This window comes from Bos javanicus, chromosome 15 (assembly GCF_032452875.1).
Source record: "Bos javanicus breed banteng chromosome 15, ARS-OSU_banteng_1.0, whole genome shotgun sequence".
NCBI lineage: Eukaryota > Metazoa > Chordata > Mammalia > Artiodactyla > Bovidae > Bos > Bos javanicus.
In genome coordinates this window covers 497,860-508,870 of record NC_083882.1, presented here as the reverse complement: position 1 = coordinate 508,870, position 11,011 = coordinate 497,860, and the positions used below count along the sequence as shown (strand labels likewise).

The following is an 11,011-nucleotide window of genomic DNA, read 5'->3' as shown; positions in this document are numbered from 1 at the left end:
TATTCTCCATGTGTCTAGAGGAGCATAACAGGTATCACTGCTTTCCTAAAGTTTGTGTTATGAAAACTTCTGTAAAATTTTGCTTTTGTAAAAGGCCAACATTAGTACAGTAATGTTTTTGTTCATAAGAGCAAAATTTATCTTCTAATTTCTTTCAGTTAGTGGAAATAGTTCCAAGCATAGGTATTATTATATTGCCCCACATGTGACAAGGCTATAGCAAATTCGATTATCTTCTTAAAGGAGAAAGTGAATCACTAACATTACAGATACATTTCTTATCTATAGACATAAATGTATCAGGAGTTGGTGATGGACAGGAAAGCCTGATGTGCTGCAGTCCATGGGGTCGCAAAGAGTCAGACACGACTGAGTGGCTGAACTGAACTGAACTGAAGTATATCAAAGACAACCATGTTTTATTTGAAGAAAGTAGAACTGAGTTTTGGAACACCTGGATTCAAATGCTGTAGCTAAAACTCTTAGATATGTTTTCTTCTTGTTGCTGCGTGTGATTAAAGAATGTTTACTCTTCTTTATTCAAAAGACTCCTCAAGTCTTGGTAAGAAGAAAAAAAAAACAATTCAATAAAAACTGTAAGTGGTAGGATATTTAAGAAAATAAGACTAAATTAAGAATAATTTTTAAATTTCTGGTTTATTTTTATGCTACAAAAAGAATTAAAGATAAGTTGAGAACCATTCCTTCCTCCTTTAGTGAGTGTTTCTCTTTTTGCTTTTGATAAATTCATGGTGCCAAAAAAATTCAGCAGTGATTCTTTCACTCCACAAATATCCCTTCCCTATATATCTAAGAATTTATAGGATCTATTTGCTTCACCACAGGTTAAATAAAAATAAAAGAAGATCTGAAATCAACACAGGCCCTAGGGAAAAGCCAATTTCATCCAAGCAACATTTGTATAAAGAATTTAGTACAGTAGAAATACATACTCTATAATCATCTCACTAGGGATTCATAGGTGTTTTTTCTATTGCACATCCTAAATCTATGCACATTAATGTTAAAACCTTAGCAGAGTACATTAAAAGTTATAAAAAGCACCTAGCAAAGTACCTATCCATTAAGCATTCAACAAATTTTAGTTTCTGGGCCTTTTTTAATGTCAATGATCTGCAAAATTTATTGGGTTTTTTTCGTATTTTACAATAGATATAATCCTCTACATAGACAAATCATCATACTATTGGCTTCATGAACAGGCTACATTATTCTCCTCTTCGTCAAATTCATCATGGCATTTTTTACCTCTGTGTTTCTCACTGTATAGATGATAGGATTTAACATGGGAGTGAGGATTGCAAAGAACACAGCCACCCACTTGTCCACAGGATAGGTGGCCACAGGACGCATGTAGGTGAATATACAAGGGACAAAAAAGAACACCACTACTGTAAAGTGGGAACCACATGTAGAGAGGGCCTTGCGCTGTCCTTCAGAGCCATGGGATTTCAGGGAGCTCAGGATGACTGTGTACGAGATGAGGAGCATGAAAAAAATGAGCAAGCACATGGCTCCACTGTTTGCTGCCACCACTATACCGAGCTTGTAGGTGTCACTGCAGGCAAGCTTTAACAGTGGAAAGAGGTCACACATGAAGTGATCGAAGATGTTGGGACCACAGAAGGTCAAGTTGACCATGAAAATAATCTGCACAGTGGCATGCATAATCCCCCCGATCCAGGCCACCACCAGCAGGAGCTGGCAGAGCCCCTGTCGCATGATGGTTGAGTAGTGCAGAGGCTTGCAGATGGCCATGTAGCGGTCATAGGCCATGACGATGAGGAGTATGATCTCTGATCCTCCCAGGAAGTGCTCCACAAAGAGCTGAGTCAGGCAGCCTCCCAAGGATATGGTTCTCCTCTCGTACAGTAGGTCAGTGATCAATTTAGGGGTGGTGACGGATGTGTAGGAGGCATCTATGAAGGCCAAGTAAGTGAGAAAGAAGTACATGGGAGCAGAAAGTGTGGGGCTGAGGGAGATGGTAATGACAATGAGCAAGTTGGCCAGAACAGTGAATAGGAAAATGAACAAAAACACAATGAAGAGTATTTTCTGCAAGAGTGGATTCTGTGTGAGTCCCAAGAGAACAAATTCAGTCACATTGTTTGGAGGTATAACAACATCCATTTGGGAAGTAATACCTTCTTGGGGCCTGAATTTCCTACAAAGGAATAAAAAGTGGCACCTGTTAATCATGAAAGATTTGTGGTCTGAATTTCTTAGAACAAAACAGAACAGTCACTATAGCTGTGGCTCAAGTCCTTGGCAGTTTTGCCCCAGTAATTGTTTCAAATCATTCTTATTTTTTTCATGATGTGTTCCATCCCTTCAGACACCCAGCACCTATCACCTGTAAAATATTGGGAGGGAAACACATGATGTGTAATTTACTGAGAAAACACTGGGCTCCCTACATGAGACCTGGATTCTCCTCCTGATTTCAGCTGCTTGCAACTCTGCCATGTCATTTCGGTGTTCCTTGATTTCAAGCCCTCCTTTGTGTATGTGAGCTTACAAATAGTAATTCTCAGATGTATCTAGAAAGCTGAGAGGTGTCCCACAGGGGTTAGAGCTATTCTCTTTTCCATGAGAATTTACATTTGAATTCTTAGATCTAACTGTGAAAGGAAAGACACATCAATAAATCTATCCCAAGAAGGCAGTTTAAGGAAATGGATATAAGTCCTTGGCAACACACTGTCCGTTTTAACCTACCAGAGCGCATATGCTATTCAAGTGTGTTTAGTAACTGTGCCTACCACAGTGCCTGGCAGGATGTCTGCAGTGTCTGAAACCTGTTAGATGATGAGTAAGTGCTTTCCAAGTTGTCGTTCATGGGTAAGAGTATGCCTTCTTCCCCAGATTATAAACCCAGAGGAATTCAAGTGTTCTTGTCCTCCAGCTCTGATTATCATTACTTTTTATGAAAAACATAAATAAACCTTTGAAAGGAAGCTGCATTCCACTTTAATAATTTCTGACACACTTTATGGGGTAAGTATAAAAATATTAATTGCCTCTAGGAAAGAGTATATTACTGGGTCATTTTACTTTCAGGATAATTACAATAGTTATTAATTAATATTTTTAATTCTTCAAAATCCTGTTCCACATACAATTTAACATGGTTACATTCAGTAAATTTACATCTTCAGTAGGCGTATAAAAAACTGTGACATAGGTGTGCAATAAAATAAGATCTATCAAGCAAAGAAAATCATTATTTTCAAAGTTTTAAAAAGAGAGATTGATGTGAAAAATAGAAAGACTCTGCTGGATGAGATAAAGTACTATGTATATATACCCAAACACATATAAAATCTGTTCATGTAAGCAATCATTAATATTACAAGTTCATTCATTCAACAAATATTTATTGGATATGACTATGTATAGTAATGTGTATGTATTCACATTGAGTCATAAAAAGTGTGCCTGTTAAATGTCTTTGTAACCATTTCCCTGAAATTTTATCACCAAACAGCAGCAAGGCATCCATCCTTGATACAAGTCACCCTCCCACTCCATTATGTTTCTGCTACAGGCATTCCCCTGCCTTCTTCTCCCATCTTCCCATAGCATCCATCATCAATCATTCTTGGTTACAGGATACTGTATTACTAATATGATAAGGACAGGTGAGACAAAAATTTTCCAAAGAAAAGAGAAAACATAAACATAATTTTAAAAAGTATTCCTTTTTCCAAGACGAAAACTCTATACATATGTGAAAACAAAGTACAGCAGCTTCATTACATTTCCTTATACTCTGAGGTGAAGTTTCTCAGCAGATCATAAAAAGTATAGTGAATAGAAAGTAAGAATTAAACATAACTAATAAAAGTTACTTGGACATAACTGTGAAAAAATAGAAATTATTTTGTCTTTTTTTTCTTTGACTCCAAAATACTCTTTCTAGAAATAACCTAATGGAAAATATTTTTAAAACAGAAAAATTAAATGTTCAAATATGTTCAACACAGTTATTAAAAGCTGTGGAAAATTTAGAAACCACACAGAATGCTCAACATTGGGGAAGGGGATAACTAAAATATATTGCATATTTTTGAATAATGTATAGTTTTAACAGAGGTGTTAAATATCAGTAAGAAAAAGTCTGAAATATTTTTACTTCTAAATTGATAGCACTGTAGTTGAACCTATTTTTCTTGATGCTTGACATGCTTAAAAGAGATTTAAATCTTAGACTGGTGGGGGTGAGAGGTGATTATATGATTTGTAAAATCCATTTAAACCTGATACTCTATGACTATATGATGTCCTGGCCAGGGGACAGGCTGGGAAATCTCACCCATGAACTTGTCTGACATGTAGGTCTACAGCCAGGGCCCCAGGCAGCTGTTAGTGCACCAAGAAAGAAGTAAATTTCAATATTAAAAGCATCAACTAATTCAGATACAGTAAGTGGTTTTTTTTTTTTTTTTTTTTTTTAGATATAAACAGTACCTGTGGAGAAGGCCTTTCTCTTGAGCCTTAAAAGTGTTACCACATATCCTGTTTGGGAGCAAAGTCTATGAAGTTACTTACCTGTGGCTAATTAAACCCAAGGGATATTTCACCACCATTACCAGGTCTTGCCAACAAACCGATTATCTCAAGTAAGGTAACTGAACATCAGAGAAGAACTTTTACAGCGTACATCTTTGTGAACTTCATCCTGATGTCTACATGAGAACAAAACATGATGAGAGGAAAAAAAAAAAAAACAGTTGACCATATATGAACTTAGATATTTGATAGTAAATGAGCTTAAATATGGAGTCTGAATATTTAATATTACATATGTAAACAGTTAATTGGGTAACTATTTTTTTATTTTTCATTATGATATTTTATTTTTTAATTGATCTACCATTCATGTCCATGAAAAAATTTTTCAAAAAGGAGTTTCTTGGATCTATACCAGGAAAGTCTGTTCCCAGAATACAAATCCAAAGACAGAACAGTTGAAAATCCTGAAAAGACAGCAACACAGATTCTCAAACTTGAAAGGTAAAACAGAATGAAAACAGGAGGGATTATATATGGATTATATCACTGTTGATCAGAAACTAGTTGAGGTGTGCTTTGACCTTTGATAGACTCAGGGACTAATTTCACAAAAACCAGGTACCTGTCAAAGTGTTCTCTTGACAGCTTTGTGTACTTGGATAGGTGCAAGAACATATTCTCAAAACAACAAAGCACTCAAGAGCAGAATTTGTATGTCTTGTTGTTGTTCAGCCAATAAGTCATGTCTCACTCTTTGCAACCCCGTGAACTCCAGCACACAAGGCTTCCCTATCCTTCAATATCTCCCAGAGGTTGCTCTAACTCATGTCCAGTGCTTCAGTGATACTATCCAATCATTTCATCTTGTCACCCAGAGACAACATGTCTTAATCCAATCCTAAGATACTTTTATACCAGGAGGGTATTTCTATGTTATCTATCAGAAAAAGAAAAGTTTGGGGGAATGAGATAATTTTACTTCTAATAGAAGTACAAGCAAATATAACAATATTTATAACAAATTATTGGCATGGGAAGAATCACAGAACTTGGAAACAGCTTCCAAATCACCTAAGTAAATTACTTTTAGAAATTTAAAGGTTATGGAATAAAATGATGGTATAGTGAGAATTAAAATCCACATCTCCTTATCCTGAAGCTAGTGTCCTAGATTTCTTTCTGATTAAAAGATCTAAAGTACTTTTTTTATTTCTTCCACCGGGAAATAAAGGAAACTTTATTTAATGTGTGTCAGGTGGAGGCATTAATTAATAATTAATTAGTGTGGAGGCATTAATATTGCTAAGTACACTAGACGAATCCAATTAGAATTGAGAAAAGGATGAAGGCATATTTTAGCACTTAGTATCTATGCTGTAAGTTGGGTTCTAACAGGAAACATGTAATTCTAAAGCCTTAAATAGGATGCTTATAATATAGTATCTGATCTCCAAGTCCGATATAGAGCAATTGCCAAGAGCAAGACAACTTTTAATTAATCATTTAAGTCAAGAACATACAGCTTACAGAGAATCAGATTAGTATTTATTATATAAATCAGAATAATCTGTTTCCAGAATGTTAAACATTCATTGTGCTTAAAAAACATGTACCCAGACATTTTAATTTAATGCAGGCAGACTCTGGGGCCTTATGTGATGTGAATGACTTAAATATGTATTTCAATTATTGGAGGAGGCCAAGTGACCCAGATACAGAGACTGGGGTTGAACAATTTAATTCTTCAGTTCAAATTTTTTTCAGAATATACAAAATCAACCATATGACACAATCAGAATATATGTTAACAAATTTCATTTTTCATAGATTTGAAAATGCAGCTATGATCATTTCTGTGAAATTTTAAATTAATTTTTTATCAGATTCCACTATAGAATCTTAACACAGTATGATGACATCTGTAAGAGATTGAAGCTATGCAATTCTCTTGGTGTTTAAGATCTATAAACTATTCCACTAGGATAAGGATTAGTTCATATAGTGGTTTCAGGAATAAGTAGTTTAAGTAACCCAAAGGAAATTATTTTTTAGTTGTAATCACTGATATTGAAAATATTCTTTGATTCTCTTAAAAAAAAAAAAAGAATATCATGTCCTACACAATCTCTTCCAACTAAGGTCACATTTTTACTCCAAAGTTTCCTCATGGCATTTTTCATTTCTGCATTTCTCAGGTTGTAGATTCAAGGGTTCAACATGGGAGTTATGAAAGTTAAAACCACAGTCATGGATTTGTCAATGGGTAAGGTTGAATTAGGCCTGGCATACAGGAAGATACAGGGAACAAAGAATAAAATGACCACCATCATATGGGATGCACAGGTGTAGAAGGCTTTGTGATTCCCTTCCAAACCATGAGTCTTCAGGGAGTGTAATATGACCCCATAGGACACTAAGAGGATGAAGAAGACAACAGTGCAAATTGCCCCTCCATTAGCTATCATAAAGCATTCAATGAGGTGGGTATCAGTGCAAGCAAGTTTCAGTAAAGGGTACATGTCACAGACAAAGTTGTCAATCACATTGGGACCACAGAAAGGGAGATGATAAATAAAGAGCAATTGAACCAGTGAGTGCAGAAAGCCTCCAGTCCAGGCCACCAGCAGCATGAGGACACATACCCTCCGATTCATGATGATCAAATAATGAAGAGGTTTGCAGATGGCTACATATTGGTCATAGGCCATCACCACCAGAAGAATGACTTCGGCACCAGCAAATAAATGATCTATAAAGACTTAAGTCATACAATACTGGAAGGAAATAGTCTTTTTCTCATGAAGCAAGTCAGTGATTATTTTGGGAGCAATGATAGTAGAATAGACAGGATCTATAAATGATAAATAAGCCAGGAAAAAATACATGGGGGAACCAAGTGACCTGCTGGCTGCAATGGTCACCATGATAAGCAGATTGCCCAATATTGTTGCAATGTAGATGAGTAAGAATAGGACAAATAGAACTTTTTGCATTTCAGGATTTTGTGTGAGCCCCAGGAGAACAAGCTCTGTCACATTGTTCCTATTTTCCATGTGTCCTTCTGAAGCTGTGAATCCAGTATCAGAGGCTGCAAACAAATGGCCAGTAATGACTTTCAGAGGATTGCAAGCTTTGTGTCAAATACATAATGCTTACTAAACAGTGTTGGCTCCATGAGATCTCACACATAGAAATTATAGAATATCAGAATTTGACTCTTTTCCCACAAGTACTTCATTCATTTTATCAAATTCCTTGCTTTAACTATTGTGGTGAGACTTCAGTGTTCTAACTGGGAAGTATATATGAGTGGGTGTGAGGTGACGTACCAAATGACAAGCAAGTTGCTTTCTCTAAATACCTCTCACAAACACCAAATGTTTTTAACTTTATATATTGTTTCTTTCCTTTTCTTTAATTTTTTTTGAGAGCAATTTTGGCATTCTGAAATATACCATGAAAACAATCGCATCCCTAATAGCTTTATTTACATATTTACATAAAGTAATACCTAGGCATGGGGCATAAAATCATAAACTGATGCTTAAATAGCATCCTTTCTGAGATGCTATGAGCTCCAAAATCAGTCAGCTGCCCTCTGCAGGGAAAGAACCAGGGACATCATAAGTGCTCAATAAATGTTGATAAGATTCCACTTAATTACAATGAATTTCAAAACACATAAGAAAGCACCTGAGAACAGATAAATGTATGAACTTCTTCCCATCCAAGAAAATACAGCAAAAGCAATGTTTTGTTTGTAAATACACACACACACACACACACAAACACACACACACACACACACACATAACATGCATGCTCAGTCATTAGTTCTGTCTGACTCTTTGTGACTCCATGGACTGTAGCATGCCAAACTCCTCTGTGCATGGGATTCCTCAGGCAAAAATACTAGAGTGGTTGCCATTTCCTCCTCCAGGGGATCTTCCAGACCCAGGAATCAAACCCATGTCTCCTATTTCTCTTGACTTGGCAAGTGGATATTTTACCACTCAGCCACCTAGGAAGCTCTCCCCGCCCTGCCCCGGCCCTGCCAAAGACACACTAAATAGACATTTATTATAGTCTAGGTTATTGGAGGAAAACAATAGACAATACAAATCTATGTTAATAAGTACTACATAGACATGTTTCTTGATTTACGAAACTGTTTAGATTTGATTATTGCTAGTCATAGCTCAATTCAGAATGCCAAAATAAAAATTTTAGGCAGAATCTTGGTATAGTAGAAAGAATTCCATGCCAACAATCTAGAGCTATTATTTGATTTTGCTCAGGAATCTTAGGAAAACTCATACTTTTCTTGGAAAGAAGACAATATTTCCAGATACTGTGAGTTTCTGAATTTTTGTCATTGAAGACTTTATCCTAAATGACATGCTAACACTTTGGCTGGTAGATCATCTTTATATTAACCAGGGGTAATTAGTGTGTATTGAAGGTTATTTAACTATTATAGTAATCAATAAATTAAACTCATATTGTAAGTTCTTGGTTTTTTGAGTCTATGTGGAAAACAGGACAATCCTTCCCACTTGAGGAAAATAGATCCATGGCCAGTTTTACATGTAATGTGGGTAACTTCATTTTGGCAAAATTATTTTAAATGTGCTCCATCTCAGTGTCTAATTTACAGAGTGTCATTTGTGAAAGGTGGAAGATTGTTCTCTTCTTTATGCATTTGGCAATTCAATTTATGCTCAGATATCAGAGGGAAAATAAAAGTGAGAAAGAAGGAAGAGAGAAAATAAGAGATGACTGAGAAAAGGTAGATACAAAACAGCATGTATGAAACGAGATGCCAGTCCAGGTTCAATGCACGATACTGGATGCTTGGGGCTAGTGCACAGGGATGACCCAGAGGGATGGTATGGGGAGGGAGGAGGGAGGAGGGAGGAGGGAGGAGGGTTCAGGATGGGGAACACATGTATACCTGTGATGGATTCATTTTGATATTTGGCAAAACTAATACAATTATGTAAAGTTTAAAAATAAAATTAAAAAAAAAACAGCAAAGACTAAAAATTAAATAAAATATGCTTTGAAATCAGTCAACAGTTTGGGTTGAGGGTACTGAATGAATAGGGAATGGAGGATTTCCTGAGCTGTCCAGCTAGAGATGGATTGGAGGGTAACTCAGAATCACCATCAGGATTTGCCTCTCAGAATCTTTATATTTCTAGATCAAATAAAGAAAAGAAAATTCTGAACATATGTGAATTGAAGAAACCAGTTGCCTCAGAGTTCCATCTTCAAGGTTCTGGCTGTTCATTGTATACATACATAGTTAAATATCTCCACTCACAATGACATAGCCACATATTCATTTGTAATGGAAAATAAATACTCGTGGTTCTTAGAAGTTGTTCTGTGTTCAAGAGATAACTTCCGGTAAAAGAGTTTAACCCTTTGACCTGCTGAGCATTTAAAACATTTATGTTTTTATGCTTTTATCTGTTGAGTTTGTTGGGACAATAAACATGTCTTAATAACAGTTTCTCCAGAATCTGAATGTGCCTCGTAAATTTTAAGTGATCAACAAATAGCTCACTATTAAAATATTCTTATGAACACATTTATTGCTCTAAATGGTTTAAACCATTAATTTGACAAGACAAGATACAAAATCCTATACTTTATCGGTATTATATTTTATTAAAATAAATATATCTACTTCAAACACTTGGGATATTCTTCAAACTTCTTAATATAATCAATTGGAACAAATCTTTAAAGAATTCTCAGAACATGTATATCCATGATAACTATCCCACAATGATAAATGAAATAAGATAAATTAAGTAGGTATACACAATGACACCAACTCCAGTACTCTTGCCTAAAAAATCCCATGGACGGAGGAGCCTGGTGGGCTGCAGTCCATGGGGTCGCTAAGAGTCGGACACGACTGAGCGACTTCACTTTCACTTTTCACTTTCATGCATTGGAGAAGGAAATGGCAACCCACTCCAGTGTTCTTGCCTGGAGAATCCCAGGGATGGGGGAGCCTGATGGGCTACTGTCTATGGGGTCGCACAGAGTCGGACATGACTGAAGAGACTTAGCAGCAGCAGCAGCACACAATGACAAATTCAACAACATAGGAGGAAAAACAAAACATCTACATGGATATGCAAAGTGTAAAATACTGAAAAACATTTTCATTCAGCAACATATTAGAAATTATAGACTGAAATTTCAGTTTTTGAAAATTTTGGTACATATTCTTTTGAAAAATGTGATTGCAATTCATGCCTAAATATGTTTCTCTTTAACTGTCTATATAGTAAAACCTGGGCTTCCCTTGTAGCTCAGTCAGTATCTGCCTGCAATGCACGAGGCCTGGGTTTGATCCCTGGGTCAGGAAAATCCCCTGGAGAAGGGAATGGCAACCCACTCCAGTATCCTTGCCTGGGAAATCCCATGGACAGAGGAGCCTGGTGGGCTGCCATCC

At 36.2% G+C, this 11,011-nt stretch overlaps 1 protein-coding gene and 1 pseudogene across 1 annotated transcript; both read right to left on the bottom strand.

Moving 5' to 3' along the window:
• Nucleotides 1–1,164: 1,164 nt before the first annotated feature.
• Nucleotides 1,165–2,256, bottom strand: LOC133261583 (olfactory receptor 4C3D-like; annotated as a pseudogene).
• A 4,309-nt stretch (nt 2,257–6,565) lies between these two features.
• LOC133261149 (olfactory receptor 4A15-like) lies at nt 6,566–7,746 on the bottom strand. The gene is given in 1 exon segment (XM_061439691.1): nt 6,566–7,746. A coding segment is annotated over 1 exon segment (1,005 nt). The 5' UTR covers nt 7,590–7,746; the 3' UTR covers nt 6,566–6,584.
• Nucleotides 7,747–11,011: the final 3,265 nt, after the last annotated feature.